The sequence below is a fragment of the Myxine glutinosa genome, chromosome 6, assembly GCF_964187855.1.
Source record: "Myxine glutinosa chromosome 6, kmMyxGlut1.1, whole genome shotgun sequence".
NCBI lineage: Eukaryota > Metazoa > Chordata > Myxini > Myxiniformes > Myxinidae > Myxine > Myxine glutinosa.
In genome coordinates, this window is record NC_136266.1 from 29,918,683 (window position 1) to 29,937,258 (window position 18,576).

Consider the following 18,576-nt stretch of genomic DNA (forward strand, 5'->3'; position numbering starts at 1 on the left):
TGAAGTCATAAATGATCACAAAATATGATTTCACAACAAAATACTTTGATGAACCCACCTGTGATGCAAAAACAGTCCGCTGAGCGCTACCAGCCTCTCTTGTATCTTTATCCGCACCGAGTTGAACAGATGATCAGCTGACATTAGGTAATCACCTTTGCAAGCAATAATTTCCACAATATTTTCTGGCTTGTATTTTAAAAAATTAAGAAGCCCAATCAAACGTTTTGTGCCAGTTTTGCTATGTGTAAGTGCTTGGCCACCCACTATATATAGCACGTTTTAAAAGTTGAAACAGCAAATACTCAGTGCCATCTTCGAACCTGAACTGAACTGAATTTTCATCTCGAGTTACAACTGGCATTTATCGCCTCTTGAGTTAAGCCCTTATGCCTGAGGAGCCGCATTAAGCCATGACAAAGAAATTGGCTCCACTCCGATCAAACGTCATGTGTGGTTGACATGCACACCCGGATTACAGTGCTTCGACTCCTCTTTTCACTCCATCTGGGACGTGGTGAGTCGAACCAGCCACACTCCATTATGGAGAGCCAATGTGTCTCGGCGTTGCCATATTCCTCGCTCGGTCTGCCACACACCGTGTTGCTCTCCTCTGCCTCAAAGAGACGATCCCGTGGTAATATTTCTCCATCTTGCATAGAAAATGGTCCTGCAGATCCGGCAGCGAGAGACCGCAGCGCCCAAGTTTCTCCTGGTGCACGTCGTCGTACGTTGTCTCTCCCATGCCCAAGCAGCAGCACGGAGCACGTTTCTCCGGCCAGCAAGCCGTGCACCACACGGAAATGCGTGCGCTTTGCGGATTCGCTCGGCCTCGACCTCGCGGCTGTGCACCGCTTCAGAGCTACAGACACCCCTCGGATTCCCGAGAGAGTCCTGTTTAGTCTATATCAGCAAGCGCTGCTGCGGGTCGCGTTTCCACCATGCCTGTGCAAGCAGAGTGTGGTGCCTTCCCGTGCTCTACTAGAGCCCACGTTTCCACAGCCAGGGAAAAGTGCAAGCTTCGCTGAGACACTCAGAAAGCGCATCGTCTGCCTGGATCACGTATTCGTTGGGGAGTTAAGCATATCAGGATTAATTCGTGTCCTCAACCTGGACTTAAAGAAAACAGTGATCGTGCGCTACTCTCTCGATAGATGGCGGACCTACCTGGATGCAGTCGCACATTACGTTCCGGGAGAGCTTGAAGGTGCCGACGTTCCTGAGAGTGACCGTTTCTCCTTCCATCTGCCGGCACCCCATTTCCTTCAAGTGGGTGACATGCTAGAGTTCGCAATTTGCTACCGTGTCGCCGGATCAGAATATTGGGACAACAACTGTGGTAAGAACTACTGCATGGTCCAGTATACTGCACCTGCAGATGCATCGGTGGAGCAATACACAAGCTGGAAGAAATTTGTGTAAACATATCGGTGCAATTGCACCTTCACGTCACAAGCTTGATAAAGGGCTCTCGTCTAAGGAAACTGATGGCTGAGCAGAAACACACGACAATGAAGAAGCAAAGAGAAGTTGCAGAGACAAAAAACCCCCTAAAAACAATGAAGCAAAGTAAGACATTAAGTTATGCTAAAGGTATTTAAAGCTGTTTTGTGAACTTGCGACTCGAAATTGCAACAGTGCGACTTTACTTGTAATATTTATGAATGCTTATGACAGCAGTTTATGACGAATAGCAAGGCAAACTTAACTTATACTTGTAATTATGTTCAGCATGAATCACAACCTGTAGTCTATGGAAGAACATAAAGCTAGAGCAACTGCAAACTCTTTTTGGGGTTGGTGGCTTTGGTGTTTCAATCTGAGAATGTCTACCAGGTTTAACTGCCATATACTGTACCATACCATTGATTTTGTTTTCTCATTCTTTCTGATTTCCTCTGTATTCATGGAAAGAAAACGTGTCTGACTTGTGTTATTGTTCTTCCTCTAAAGGTATATTTGCATCTCAATAACATCCTTATTATTCATGTAAAAATACTGCACATCGATATCTTGAAATGTTCTTGTTAATCATGTAGTGCCATTGTTATCCATGTAACATACATGTGACTGAGACAAAAAAAAAAAAAACAACCTGATGTTATGTTGTTTTGACAGCAAAACATTTCGGACTCTAAAGTAATTCCATTTTTCTGCTACTGCTTTTGTATTTGTTTCCCTCACATGTATGTTTTAAAATGCTGGCTGGCAGAATAGTCGAGAGGTGTGCACACGCCCCTGAGCTGTCTCTGCCAGGGTATGAATCTGGACCCAAATATAAACTGTTACCCTGCCTGGTGTTTCGCATGCAGGGCGAGGCATCAATGTGTGCCCCGTCCCGCAGTGTATTTCGTGAAGATGAAGCAAATTCTCATTGGTACCCTAAAACAATCACAAATTTATGCTAAGGTGCAGGTAGCAAGTTGTGTGGTTTGCTTGGAGGCTCCTTGAAAACATATTACACTACCTGATATCCTTGTGCATGGTTGCTGTCTGGTTAGAAGCTTCTGTACTGCAAACAAATTCAACAGCTATTTCACACGTTTCATGTGAACAACAATCTTATACTACAATGGGCAGCCAACTCTAAATTATCAAATGTAAATAGTATTTTAAAAATTGGCAAAATGGCCGAGGTGGAACGTATACAAAACACTCCTCACTCAACTCCCACTTTTCAATCCCCGTCCTCTCTTCTTATCCTCTGCACCTTTTGGTGTTAACCTTCATGTGATGCACAATCTTAACAGTCAGCATTCAGTCTTCCAAACTATTTCTCATATTATTCCTGACTAGCAAAGAAACCCGTCCTTAAGGTCAGGTTAATTCGCCCACTTCTCTGATGTCTATGGCATATATTACGATGACGTGTCATGCCGGAACCCGCCAGGTGAAAAGAATTGGGGTCCTCCCCACACCCTGAATCCTGGGGGCTATTATTTTTTATCATCTAAAAGCAATACCCCAAATACAACCCCCACTTTTCCACTCATTCGGTTCAGGAGTTCAGGAGTGTATACAAGTAAAATAAACACACAAGCAGATTATATTTTTAGAGCCGGTTCCAGTTTCCCAGTTCAAATTCAGCGGGTAGCGTCAAAGCAACCACAGCAGTCAGGTGAGTCTATGCTCCCAGGCCAGATCGCGACCTTTCCACTTCCGATACTGTGCCTGTGGGACCGCCCAGCCACCCAAGTGCTGCCCCGATAAGTGTCACATGACGATCTAATTTTGGGCCGACTGAGCCAGTCATATGATGAGATCCTCGAAGCAGTGTGGAAAACACAACCAATTGATCCCATTAACGGATCCTACAAAAACCAAAAAAAACAAAAACGAAGCAGTCACCACAGGCAGAATTCACCTGCAACCAGGTATATTTTAAAAAACAAATGGCACACAGGGATGAGAATATACAAGAAACCACATAAGAACAAAAAAGAAAGAGCAATCGGAGATTGCAGACCCTCGCCAGTACGTGTGGTTTTGTCCTTTGGGTCCTCAGGATATTTTGTGCCTTTTGGGTCCTCTGGGTCTTTTGGATACAAGGGGTATTATGGGTCATTTGGGTCCTCAGGGTCTTGGGTCTTTTGGGTCCACAGGGTCTTTTGGGGCTCTGGGTCGTCTGGATATTTAGTGTCTTTGGGGGGTTTTTTTTGGTGCAGTGGGTGGTGGTCCTTTGGATCCTCTGGGTCTTTTTGGATCCTCTGTGGTCCTTGAGAGTCTTTTTAGGTCCTCTGGGTCTTTTGGATTCTCTGGGTCTTCGTGGTCTTTTGGATCCTCTGGGTCTTTTGGATCCTCTGGGTCTTTATCCTCGGGGTCGTCAGCCTCTTCTCTGCCTCCTCTTCTCGGCCTGCTCCCGGCCTCGGGTCATCGGCCTTCATATCGGCCTCCTCCTGGCTTCGGGGTCGTGGGCCTTCATCTCGGCCTCCTCCCGGCTTCGGGGTCGTCGGCCTTCATCTCGACCTCGGGGTTGTCTGCCTCCTCTCGGCCTCCTCCCAGCCTCGGGGTTGTCGGCCTCTTCTACTGGCATCGGGGTCGTCGGCCTCTTCTCACAGCCTCAGGGTCTTCGGCCTCTTCTCACGGCCTCGGGGTCTTTGGTCTATTCTCACGGTCTCGGCCGTCTGCCTCCTCCCGGCCTCGGGGTCATCAACTTCGTTGTCCATCCCCATGTATTTTATCCACTATAGGAGAACGAAAAAGGAAACGCCTATGGATCACAACAACATTCTTGGGTAAAATGCCAGGGGCATAGAAAAGGCCCTTTATATATGGTATGTGCCATGTGGCAAATTAACGAAAAGAAGGGACATTCAAAAAAATATCTCGTGTGCATGCTGTACTACATGTGTGTTCTTAGGAGGAACCAAGTAATGCTCTAGAAAAGTTCATATAAAGGGGTGCCAACTTCAGCTACATGAAGAAGTAAATGTATTTTTAATGCAGTTACATTCTCTTGGTTTCAAAGGGACCTCTTTGTGGTCCTTCATTTTTCTGCAAAACATTAAAATGCCACGCATAATATTCGTTTTGTATTCTATTGCAGAAGTAGGTGTACATATACAATTCATCCATCATCTCTAATTATCATCAGTATTCATCATGTACATATCACGTTTGTCCAATATGTCTGCAATGTCAACACTTGCAAGTTTATGTAATGTGCAATTATAGTCCAAAAGGGACTGGTCCAATTGTTGCCTATAATGTGTACACACATCGCACTTGGCCAATGCTTGTCCCAAAGAATACATCCCACCCAACATATCTGTAATTGGTTGGTACATAGTACATACTAACTCTTTTTTTTTTTTAACAATTTAGATTTCATCTTATGTGTTTTAGTTTTCAAAGTACACAGAAAACTTCACGTACTGATGGGTTTTAACCGATATATGTGAGGCGATCAAGCCGAAAATTGGCGGCACTTTATGGCGCACGTGGGACGGAAGGAACCAAAGCACTCACCTTCGACGGCCGCCACATGGGTTATCCTCGACCTGACACCATGCAAACAAGAAACAACAAAGAAAATGCACAGTAAGGAATTTAATTAAGTAAATCAAAGAACCAAAAATGAACGGTGAGGTAAAAACTAATATCCTAACTTGAGATTCCTAACTGGTGGTTAATGACGTGGGTTTTTATTGCCGGCTTGTTATAATTGTAAGAACATAGGGGAAATCACAGGAGGCAATCACATACTGGGGAGATTCATCTTAATCCCAATAGCTAATTCGCATGTCTTCACCCCCTGTGTGAAGAACACAAACAACCTTAAGCTCAGTTTTTCTACTTATACATCGAGATTGGTTTCCTACTCACAAGTGGTCCATACTACCCTACACAGTCCTATCTCCACTATGGTATGTCATCACCTACCCCCACAAACATAACAATATGGAGAATACTAATTAATTGGTCAAAAGGGTAATGTCACAGGAAGTAGAAATAGTCCAGGCTGGAGTTCCTCAGGCAATGTTCGGTGCCCTATGATTTTTCTAATGTTCTTCAATGATCTTTCCGACTCTTTGGAAAATGCTCTTTGTTTTTTTGCTCATGACTCCACCCTCTGCCGTACTACCGCTCAACCCTCAGTTCGGCAGGCAGCAGCCTCTTCACTCTGGAGACCTGGAAAAAAAATCAAAAGCTAGTCAAACACTTGGAACATGTCTTTTAATCCTGAGAAATCTCACACTTTCACTATGTCTCTCCGAAAAGACCATCTGGGAAACCCTCCCATCTACTTTCTCAACAATCCTCTCGAATAAGTTTTGTCACTCAAGCTTTTGGGTCTCACTGTCTGTCATCTTTCCTGTGAAAGCCACATTTCCAAGCTGTAGTCAGGTTCACTATGTTTTTTCGTTCAAAATTTTGGTAGATTAGCAAAACTATACATTTTTGGAATATTCAGAGCATGAGGAATCCAAAAATTAATGTTTACATTTGCGTAGACACCTTTGCGAAAATGACACTCAGGACAGTGATGAAGATCTGTAAAAGCATATTCCTGAACGTATAGACCTCGTAGATCCTGTGTATAGGACTTATAGTTCAATCTGATACAACCTATAACTTCAAAGGACTTGCTTCATGTACTATAACTTCATGTATTATGTAATACAGTTATATCACAAATATAAAGACAATGGTTTTCAATTACCTTTGTTTGTTGCTTTTCTATAATCCTGAGCACTATTTTGAGGCCTTTATTGGATTCCTTGACCCAGAAAACATAGGATTAGCATATTTAATTAAGTCTCTAGGTTGACTAGAAGCCGAGATCGCGCAAAATATGTATTTTATGGCGGCCATTTTCAAAATCCAAAATGGCGGCCATGCAGGTGTCTGTGCAAATGCCAACATTGATTTTCAGATTATCCATGCTCTGAAGATTCCAAAAATGTACAGGTTTGCTAATCCCAAAATTTTGAAAGAAATTATATTTGTTAACATAGTGAACCTGACTATCTTCATCACTGTCCTGAGTGTCATTTTCGCAAAGGTGTCGACGCAAATGTAAACATTAATTTTTGGATTCCTCATGCTCTGAATATTCCAAAAATGTATAGTTTTGCTAATCTACCAAAATTTTGAACGAAATTATATTTGTTGACATAGTGAACCTGACTACTTGTCATGGATGGAGTACTGCTCTCCCCTCTGTGCTGGTGTTCCTGCCTCACACCTAGCTCGGGTTCACGCTGTAGAAACCAAAGCTTTTAAAACCATTGTTATCTCACACCGATGAAGCTGACCCTGAGGGGCTTTCACTCTCTCATCGCAGGCAGGTTGGCAGTCTTTCTGTCTTCTACCGACTCCTCTCCGACCTTGTCTGTGCTCTGTTCCCCAAAATATTTCTGCAGGATGCACAAGGTCTGCAAGCAACCCCCTTCTGGTGAAACTGCCAAAATCAAGACTCTCTGCTCACCTTCACTCCTTCATTCCTCTTTTTCCTCTTCACTCCTTCACTCTCTGTTCACCATCATCTCATATCTTCCCCCACCCAAGACCCTGATCTTTTCTACCCCCGTGAATCCACTCCAAATCCACCTCCTTTAAATTCCCTTTGTTCTTTCCTGAAAGGTCCTGTAGTATCCATCTTGTGTATCCCGTGTACCCCGCCCCAGCCCTCTCCCTTCCACAGATCTCCCGATGTCCCTGTTCTCTACTGTTGCTCTGCTTCCCTCTCTCACACCCTCTTGTCTCCCACTCCTTTTATTATATGTTCCATTATGTTAGCTCTTATACGAGCCTCGACTTAATATACAAAAACAATTCTGGGCTCATGAGAAAGCTAAAAAGTGCACTCTGTTCATAGAATGACAGAGGATCAAAGAGGGTCGGGCAGACGAAAAAAACGTGTTGGCAAATTGGTAGCCATCATTCATCTCTGCCTGAATTCCCACAATCTTTCACCATTTTCTCTTCGACAAGTCTTGTGGAAAAGCAAGATATCTTTGGCAGAAAAAGATTCAAATTTTCTCATGAATGACATGAAATCTATCATGCTCTTTACAGTGCGTCAGTACTGCCGAAGCAGTTTCTTGGCAGGGGTTATCCTGGGTGGTTTGTCATTGCCCTCCCAGCAGTCAGGACAGGAATTTGTTCTGGGTGCCGCTGATAGTTCGCCCACTCTTTGTGAAGGGTCTTTAACCCGTGGGATCTTTAACATCCACAAACGAATGCTGGCAGACGCCCATTATAACGTTCATCCGAGGGACGGCACAGACATTGATGCCTCGCCCTGCCTGTGGAACACCGGGATGACCATTTATAGCTGGGTCGGGATTCAAACTCAGGCTAGAAAGTTCAGAAGCGAGTGTGTGTACCTCTAGGATCTCCTGCCAGCCCTAAGGAAAGACATCAGGTACAATAATTGAACAATAAGTGATAAAAAGCAACTAAATGTCTTACATAAATTTGGGTCTTCAATGGTGTAAAAAGGAGAGGTAAGAAAAGGTTAAACACGAGTGAACTGAATGGTGAAGTGTCAGAGGCCTTCGAGCAAAAAAACAAAACAACTATAGTATTAGAGAAGGAGTAATAAATACGACACCAGTAAATTACTTTTAAAAATGAAACAAAACAAAGGAAACCATGACTGCAGCTTCAAAGGAAGTGTATAGAATAGCAGGTAACAACAAGGCAGGGAACAATGAATCACGGTGGAACGAGCAAGTCGAAGAAGCAGTGAGAAGTAAAAAGAAGGCACACAAAAAGTGTAACAACAATAAAACAGCTCAAACTAGATCGGCAATCGATAGAGAGCATTTCTCACCAGGCTGAACAGTTTTATGCTTTGTGTTCCACCGATAGGCCGGATCTGGATTCGAAACTTCACCAAAATCTAATCGCCTCGTTCTTGTCGCCCACTCAACTCTCCACCAAGTTTCGTCCGAATCCGTCCACAAGTTTTTGAGATATCCTTCTCACAGCCAGACAAACAGACAGGGGTGAAAGCATAACTTCCGTCCATTTTCGGTGTGTCGGAGTTCTGATCCATCTGGGATTGTAACCCGAACCAATAAACAGCTTCGGCAGCACCTGTGCTCTGTATCATGGAACATGATGTTGGTGATGATATAAAGAAGTGCTACAGAGCTAATTGCTTAGAAAAAGTGGAGGTATCAAAATTGAAAGCTCATACCAGTCAAGCTGGATCCAAGCCATTAATATAGTACCAAATCAATGGATACCGAGGATACCAATAGTATGAAAAAGGCTGACTCATGAATATCAATACTACAGTAAAGCTGGATACCATGGAGAGCGGAAAAGGTTGTGTACAAAATAACATAGGAGAGAACAGAGAAAGAGAGACCAAGACATCAGGAGATCAAGGACTACAACGGTAACATTCTCATGAATAGCGAACAGTTTACATCAAAGAGAGAGGGAAGTGGAACATATATCGTTCGGTCATATGCAACACAGGCCTACGGGGTAGCATCATTGGCTGAGGGCGCGGCTGCTGGTTAGGGCAGGAATTATTTATTTTTTTGTATACAAGATTGAGGCTCCTGTAAGAGCTAACATTAATGGCAAAAAAAACAAACAGACACATAAGACGAAATAAAAGCAACAGGAGACAAGATGGTGAGAGAGGGGGGAAGCACACAAGTACAACATTTGAGAGCAGGGACATCGGGAGATCTGTGGGAGGTAGAGGGCTTGGGGGGAGGAGGCGTGGGAAGGGGGGAGGGGTGGTGGGTGGGGGGGGGGGGGGGGAGAGGTAAAAAAACAAAACACATGGACACTACTAGGACTTCCAGGAAAGCAGTTGGTATTTCAGAAAGGTGGATCTGGGGTGAATTAACAGGGGTAGAAAAGATCAAGGTTTTGGATGGGGGAAGATAAGAGATGGTGATGAACAGCTGTTTTAAAGACCTGGAGGGGAAGGAGTGGGATTGAAGAGAGTGAGGGAGTTTGTTCCAGGGGTGGGAGAAAAGAGGAATGAAAGAGTGAAGGAGAGCAGAGAGTCTTGATTTTGGCAGTTTAACCATAAGGGGGTTGCAGGCAGATCTTGTGCGACCAGTAGGAGTACTTGGGGGACAGAGCACAGACAGGGCTGGGTTGGCTAGGCCAGAGAGGTGTCGGTAGAAGACAAAGACCACCATCCTGCCTGCGATGAGTAAGTGAAAGGCCCTCGCAATCGGCTTCATTGCGGGAGATTCCAATGATCCTGAAAGTTTTGGTTTCAACATCGTGAAGCCGAGCTAGGTGTGAGGCAGGAGCACCAGCCCAGAGGGGAGAGCAGTATTCCATTGAGCTGCGGATGAAAGCCTTGTATGTGGTGAGGAGCTCAGGTGTGCCAAGGAAGGACTTCGCACGACGGAGGATGCCCAGTCGGTGACTGGCTTTGGAGACCAGCTTGGAAATGTGGTTTTCCCAGGAAAGATCATGGCAGATTGTGAGGCCCAAGAGATTGAGTGACAGAACTTCTTGGAGAGGATTGTTGAGAAAGTAGATGGGAGGGTTGTCCAGTCGGTCTTTTCGGAGAGACATAGTGAGAGTGTGAGATTTGTCAGGATTAAAAGACATAAGGAATTTGTTGAAAGACAAGGAATCTGGAATTTGTTCATGGTGCCAGCCATAGCTCACCTATTCTTTGTGAAGGACACCAGGTTAACATCCATCGAAGGGAAAGCACACACATTCATGAATCGCCCTGCCTGTGAAACACCGAGATGACAGTTTCTAGCTGGGTCAGGATTTAAACCAGTACACTAAGACCACAACTGCAGTCAAGTGATTATACCTTCTGAAATTTAGAATATTTGGTGAATGTGGATAATTGGTGACAAACTTTGCTGCTAGAGATAATTGGTGCCAGAGACAAACTTGGTGAATCTAACTGTAACAAAACAGATGTTCTGCCAATTAAAGACAGGAAGTAAGAACAGCATTTCAGAAAATGAGGTAACAACAGCATTTCAGAAAATGAAATCAGAAATTATCTGGTGGTGGATGGTGTTCTTTTGTTGTTTATATCTTTAGTGTTGAAATCTTTCTTTGACGTGAATAAAGAATACCGGATGAAGAGAACAAAAACATCATGGTCCCAAGATACAAAAGAGAAGGCATATCCGCTAGCAATGCAGTAATTACAGAGGAATCAAGCTCATGCTATGTTCACTGAAGATTGTTCAGAAGGTAACAGATCAACGACAAAAGTGGAGGTATCAAAAGTGAAAGCTTGTGCTAGCCAATCTGGATACCAATTGTAGTGAAATTATACCAAGGTGAACCCAGGGGTGCCGTCGGAAGGGGCCGTCTATAAGACCCGGGACAACCGGGGCGTGCGGACACTTCAGCGGAACTCACTGTGACATTATCCAGTAGTTTGAATGGTATGTACGCCCCCAAATGCTGCGCTGACGATGCTGCGCTAACCATTGTTATATTGCAACTTCCATTGCTGCTCTTGAAAACAAGCGACGCCGTTCGTTACCCCAAAGGGAAGTCTCGTGAACTGGTACAACCGCTGACCCGATTCAAAGGCTGTAAAGACGCGATCAGCCCTAGAGATGGGGACTTGATGATACGCACTACGCAGATCGAGAGTGCTATAAACGGAATACAGGGCCACCTGGCGTACCAGGGCGTCCATCCCCGGTAAGGGGTAGGCATCCAGCTGTGTAAAACGATTAATCGTCTGCGAATAGTCGATTACCATTCGCCTGCGGTGGGCCTCACTCCGCACCACTAAGACTTGGGCCTGCCACGGTGACCTACTGTGTTCTATGATACCGTCCTTCAAGAGCAGGGCCGTTTCTTCCGCAATGAATTGCGCGTCCGCGCGAGAGGCGCCGCGATTTGATGGCTACAGGGGTACAATCAGTGGTCAGGTTGGGGAACAGTGAGAGTGGCTCCATGTCCATTTGAGCGAGGGCGCACACAGCGAGCGTGTCTGGCCCTCCGAAGTCTATTTCCAAACGTCCATGCCGCTTAAGGAAATCAAGTCCTAACAGAACGTCAGCGCATAAGGCCGGTAATACCATGAGATACACGTCCGGGAACGTGCGTCCATTTATCACAAGTTTCAATCGACACGCCCCTTTAGTGCTCAACCGAAGTCCCTGAGATGCCATGAAGATCCGGCGGGTTGTCCCGAGAACCGGCCACCCATGTTGATGCACGAGTCGCTGATCAATAAAACTATCCGTGGATCCCGTATCAATCAAAGCTTGCGCAAAAATGCCCGCGACCGTGAGCGGAATGAAGGCCTGCGCTAGGCCGGCAGACCCGGCAGGTATAGTTCCGGCCGGGCGAGAAGATCGCGCCTCGCGGGTGGATCCCACGCCGGCTGCAATCCTTCGGGCCTCAGCAGGAGCATTGAAGTCATTTGGCTCATCGGTAGTTTCATTTGCCAGAGTGGGTGTGGGGTGGTCGTGAGAGCAGCTGCCAGATGGCGCTCGAGCCACGGGAGAAAGATTTCTGCCATCTGCAGTCATATGCCACAGCGGGTGCATGTAATTCATAAAAGCTGCCGTCAGATGGCGCTCGAGCCACGTGAGAAAGAGTTCTGCCATCTGCAGATTGACATGCCAAAGTGGGTGCATGTAATTCGCAAAAGCTGCCATCAGATGGCGATCGAGCCACGTGAGAAAGATTCCTGCCATCTGCAGATTGACATGCCAGAGTGGGTGCATGTAATTCGCAAAAGCTGTCATCAGATGGGGCTTGTGTCACGTGCTGCGTTTGCCGCACTTCGAGAGGCATTTCCAAAGTAGGTGCATGTCGCTTGTTTGAAGTAGGCGTTCGAAAGCCAGTCAAGGTTGGACGCTCTGTGACCGGTCGCGTTCGCGCCATTTGTTTCGGCGGCCCGACGTATCTCACCAAGGTCGGGCGAGAAGCCAGAGGCCCGCGAGGAGGAGAGCGGCTCTTCAAAGCTGTGCATGGCGCCCCGTCCGGCGCTCATTCCGTTGGCTCCGCGATGAGCCCATTCAAGGTCGCTCGGGAATGCGTGCCCCGAGCGGCCTTTCTGCAGACTTTTGCAAAATGGCCTTTGGTGGAGCAGAGGTGACATGTCGCCTCTCGGGCCGGGCATTCAGAGCGAGGATGCTGCCGATTCCACAAAAATAACACTTTGCATACCGGGCAGGCCGTGGCCTGGCAGCGGCGGCAGCAGTGAGGCCGGATGCGGAGTCCGCTTCCAGAGCACCCAGAGACTCGGCCGTCGTGGGGGTCGGGTCCTCCTCCGTATCCTCGGCGGTAGCCCTCTCAGGTCGCGCGAGTTGCGAGGCCCCCGCCACGACTCATGGGTGATCATATGCGGTCAATTGTTCTCGGGCATCTGTGTATACGCGTGCCAGCCGTAGTGCTTCTGTAAATGTCAGCTCCGCGACCTCCAAGAGACGGAGCCGCAAGACTCCAGAACTAATTCCGGAAATAAATGAATCTCGGAGCAAATCGTCCTGCACTTGCTCGTGGGTCCGGACGTCCTGCACGCAATCTGCCATTAAGTAGCGCAGCTCCTGCGCGAAGCGATCGATCGATTCAGACGGTTGTTGTCTTCGCTGAGAGAGTTGATGCCGGCCGTGCACAGCGCTCCGTGTCTTTACGTAGAGGCGCTTCAGCTCGGCTAGGGCTGTAGCGTACGTCCCAAATCGAGAAATGGTCTTGAAAACAGTGTGATGGACCTTGGACTGTAACACGGACAGCTTTATCGCAGCGGTTGGCTCGGTCTCGTGAGCCGCAAAGTAATTCTGCAGCGTGTTGAGCCAATGAGCAAACTCCGATGCAGATCCTTCAGCTTGAGGGTCGGCTCCGAGAATCGGCACCACGATCATCTTGTGGTCAGCCATTCGGCGAAATAAATGATATTAAATGTCGTGAAAATCAAGCTCAGACACGACTTGACCTCTGGGTAGGTTTAATATCATTTAGATCGGCAATACATCCTGTAAAAATACATACATGGAACAGGTATTAAATCAGAGCATTTCAAGAGCAGCAATGGAAGTTGCAATATAACAATGGTTAGCGCAGCATCGTCAGCGCAGCATTTGGGGGCGTACATACCATTCAAACTACTGGATAATGTCACAGTGAGTTCCGCTGAAGTGTCCGCACGCCCCGGTTGTCCCGGGTCTTATAGACGGCCCCTTCCGACGGCACCCCTGGGTTCACCTTGGTATAATTTCACTACACCAATAGTACAAAAAGGTAGCAAAATGCTGAATAGCAGGGATACCAAGGATGAATACCAATACTGTATCGTGAAGCTGGATACCAGGGAGGGTGGAAAACAATGTGCAAAATAGGTAACAGGAGAGACCAATACGTCATGAGACGTTTCAAAGATTGATGAAATGCTCCATTTATGAAACTAGCGGGCAAAGTACCCTTCTCGGTTAGCCTTCAGTGGGCAATGTGCTGCGGCACATTCTTGGAAATGCACTTTATAATTTTTGTTGTTTTTGAGAGATTTTATTGATTACAACATATACTCCATATAATCATTTGAGAAGGTTCCATTATATTATGAAGTAGATAAAGGAATAACACTTGTAATACCAGCTTGCACCAAAGGTGGCGCTATTTCTGCCATATCTATACCTATAAAAGGCAAAACAATCAATCTCCATCTCTCTCTGTTTGTATGTGTTTGTATGGCCACATCTATTAAGTTACAAACTCCAAACTCGGGGAACAAATACAACTTTGTGGGTGGGAAGGGGGGGGTGGGGGGGGAGGGAGGAGGGTAACATAGGCCATGTGGCCGTGATCTCATGCAGGGATGTGGGGGCGGGTGGGACATAAATTCTCCATGTGAATGTGTAGCGCCACCTAGTGGTGGTGGCAGGGCATATTACAGTTATCTTTTTACCTGAGAAACGCTGAGTTTAAAGCACTTTTTGCAAGGGTATTATTTGTATTCTTTGTTTGTTTAAAAGTTTAAAGGACTTTTCCATTCAGCCACAGGAGCATTAGTGAGGTCGGGCACTGATGCTGGGCGATTAGGCCTGGATCGCAGTCGGCTTTCCAATTAATCCCAAAGGTGTTTGATGGGGTTGAGGTCAGGGCTCTGTGCAGGCCAGTCAAGTTCTTCCACACCGATCTCGACAAACCATTTCTGTATGGACCTCGCTTTGTGCACGGTGGCACTGTCATGCTGAAATAGGAAAGGGCCTTCCCCAAACTGTTACCACAAAGTTGGAAGCACACAATCATCTATAATGTCATTGTATGCTGTAGCGTGAAGTTAATTTTTTGAATGGAAGCAAATCCCCACAGCAATGTTCCAACATCTAGTGGAAAGCCTTCCCAGAAGAGTGGAGGCTGTTTTAGCAGCAAAGGGGGGGACCAACTCCATATTAATGCCCATGATTTTGGAATGAGACGTTTGATGTTGGGGTATCTGCATACTTTTGGTCATGTAGTGTATGTATGTATGTATATATATATGCTCGCCCAAAATGAACCCAACGTTGACACAAAGGGATTGAGGCTACGGACGTATGATTGTCGGTGGAAGTAGGGCCTATTCTCCTGGCTCTACTTCACGCAGACTAACAAAGGAAATGGACTTAGCTTACAAATACTAAGACATAACTATACTATCGCGAGGCTACATGTTGCTTGTGTGACTAACAATGGGGGGCAAATTTTAACCTTTATTAGACTCGCTCATTCGGCTATCCGCTCATTCGGCTATCCGTTTCCTTGGAGGATTTTAATCCCTAGGAACAGGACAGTATTAAGATGAAATCGGACTTGTCTGGGAGGTCGATGACGACCCAGACGAGTCATACCAAACACTTAAAAAATGGTATGTGCTACTTACTTGCCCGACTGTCAGTATTAAAAAGAATAGAGCACAGACAAGCAATGCTGGGAAGGCAATGGCAAACCACCCAGTACAACCCAAGCTTGCCAAGAAACTGCTTCGGTAACTCCAACATTCTTTATAGAATTAGGGTGAAACATGTTTGGAAGAATGAAACGTGCTTGGGAGATATAGAAACGCGCCTGCTATGATGGTTGACCAGTACTTACCCCATACCAAAATAAGGCAACAGGTTGGAGTTAAACGTCAATTGGTGATACATTGATAATTCAGAGATTAAAATAGTTCAGAGATTAAAATAGTTCAGACATGTGGAAAGACGTAGTACTGTCGCACGAAGCCACCAAAAAAGCCATTGAAATGGCATTGCCAGGAAAGAGGTCCCGGGGAAGACGACAATGATGGATAGATTGTGTAAAATAAGACGCGAGGACAGTTGGGGTAGAAAGATTAGATGCCATAGATCGGACAAGGAAAATGGTGCATACACCCGCTCTGCGCATGGATAAAGACCATTTTACAAGGTGAAGGAGACAGTAGTCAAGCCACAAGTAGCAAAAGCTTTTCTAACACTTTACAAATAGCTGTTTAAAAAAAAAAAGGTTTCAAATTTAAAGAATACAATTTCATCCACTTGCTCAATGTTGTCAAAAGGAGAAAGCTTTTCCAAAACGTGGGTAAAATGTCATGATAAAGGAAGTGTGAAACAGAATAGAGGATGTAGAGTCGAAAATCGAAGCTCTTCGACAATTTCAAATCAGCGGGTGCATCACCCGCCAGACTTCATGGTGACATCAGGTTTCAATTTATTTATCACGAGTAATAATAATTATACGAGTTCCCTTGTATGAAACTTCAACACCAAATCCATTAATTAGGCCCTTCAAGACTGCCAATCTATTGGCATTAATTGCCAATCTATTGTTATTTGTCTGTGCTCTATCCTTTCTAAATGGCGAGCGTCAAGCAAGTAAGCAGCTCGTATCATTTTTAAACTCTTTGTAATGACTCGGCCAGGGCTTGACCTCTCAACTATCGACCTCCCAGACTCAGAGCAAACTCGGAGAGTACAATATAAAGTATTTCATTCGTTAAATGAAAATAACAAAATACTTCTGCTCAATTATTTTTCTTTGCAAAGTTGCAATTATTTCGATGTATTAGTATTGTGAAATACTTTGTACAACATGCAATGGAAAATAAATTCCCGGTCTAGATGGCGAGGAGCATCCGAGACTCTAAAACAATCATGAGGTGTGCTGGAAAGGTGAAATAAAATTGCAACGAAATCATGTCTGGCACATCCACAGAGGACTGAAAAAATTGAATCGAAACGAAGGTAAAGAAAGACTGGAAGACCCACCTTTGGAGGCCATTTTTTCCCTGCAGAGCAGGGGTTGGCCTTTTTTCAGGCACCATGGCCCCCTTTTGAAGCAATGTTTTATGGCCGGATGCCCTTCCTGCCGCCAACCCTGTTAGTCGCTTCTTGCGACACACACGGAATTACCAGTGAACTGGTACTCAATTTGTCGACCTCGGAAGGATGACAGGCTGAGTCAACCCCCCTGGCGTTAATTCAGAAACCAACCGGGATTATGAACCCAGGATCCTAGGATCCCAAGCCGGCACCCTAACCACGAAGCCAACACCAGGCTGACGTAAAGAAAGACTGGAAGATTGATCAAATATCAAGAAATATCAGACTGGCAGGTGAAAATGAAATTGAATAGTGTAGAACATGCACAGTGTAAACAGGTTTCTGAAGTATTTTTGACCATTTTCAATCCTGGAAAATGGCAGTCTTACCTTGTCGCAGCAGAACGATCGTCAAACGGACCCACCTATCTATATTTCCATGGTCAGACAATGGAAGAAGTTCAGTCTAACTTCAGCATTAGCTCCGAACCACCCCACCCCCCACCCAAAGCCAGCCGCAGACTTGGCGATCATCCTTCCTTCCACGTTTTCCCTGAAAATCAGAAATACTCACAGCCGACAAGGGCTTTGTCCGTAGCTGAATGGAGCACTGCTCCTCCCCTATGGGTTGGCACCCCAGCATCACAACTCTGATGGATTCTGTGGAATCCAAAGCTCTCAACATCCTTGGAAACTCCTGTGATGATGTAGAAGCACAATGTCCGTTCTTACATCAGAGGCAGTTCTATGGTCTTTCAGATTTGAATTACTTCCATGCGGTTGAATCACAATTCCAGGTGCAGGTGGGTGATACACAACAGTCTCATTTCATCCATCCTTCCCCCATCCATACTTGCATCCTTTTCTATCCCTTTAATCAAATCCGATGAAACTCCTCACTTACAGGTCAATGTTTTTCTTCTCTCCCGTCATTCACTGTTCGTACATTCCCTTGTTTGCTGCATCCACCTGTGGCCACACTGCCCTGCATAGTGCATATGCCCTGCCCTGCCCTGCCCTACGTATGCACTGCCCTGCATATGGCCTGCCCTGCATATGCCCTGCCCTGCATATGCCCACACTGCCCTGCATATGTCCTGCCCTGCATATGCCCACACTGCCCTGCATATCCCCACACTGCCCTGCATATGCCCTGCCCTGCGTATGCCATGCCCTGCCCTGCATATGCCCACACTGCCCTGCATATGCCCTGCCCTGCCCTGCATATGCCCACACTGCCCTGCATATCCCCACACTGCCCTGCATATCCCCACACTGCCCTGCATATGCCCTGCGTATGCCCTGCCCTGCATATGCCCTGCCCTGCGTATGCCCTGCCCTGCGTATGCCCACACTGTGGCCACACTGAGAATTGAAAACTTCATACACTAAACACCGCACAGTTGAAGCAGCGTGGGTTTCTGCACTCTGTTGGATACAATCGGTACTCCAGTTATCAAACATGCATATTTTGCCATGGTTTTTTGGGAAAATAATCAAATCAAATAATAGTCGTGTTGGGGATTTCATTTGCCAGGCTTTTTGATGATTTTGACCTCAATATCAAAAAGACATTGAGAAGGGACCGGAGAAACGGAACGATTGGGATGACAATGAATAAGTCTCGATTGACCAGAAAAATCCGTCATTCACCGAACGTCTCATGGTCCTGAAGTCAATTTATAAACTAAAGGTGCAAAAACAACAAAATCACAGGTTTGTTTATTGCCAACATGAGTAACTGTGTGCAGGGATTTGCAAATGAATGTTTCAATGAGTAGAAAGTTCATAGAACACCTTTACCTGTACAGTCTTGAGAAGCAGGACATGGGATGGGTCTGAACCTTCTGCCATCTCTTCTCAGA

At 45.8% G+C, this 18,576-nt stretch overlaps 1 protein-coding gene across 1 annotated transcript; it reads left to right on the forward strand.

Annotated features, from left to right (window-relative positions):
• Nucleotides 1-111: 111 nt before the first annotated feature.
• Nucleotides 112-6,438, forward strand: LOC137429673 (protein phosphatase 1 regulatory subunit 3E-like). The gene has a single exon (XM_068119793.2). The coding sequence runs from the start codon at nt 463-465 to the stop codon at nt 1,420-1,422; it is 960 nt and encodes a 319-aa protein (XP_067975894.2). The 5' UTR covers nt 112-462; the 3' UTR covers nt 1,423-6,438.
• Nucleotides 6,439-18,576: the final 12,138 nt, after the last annotated feature.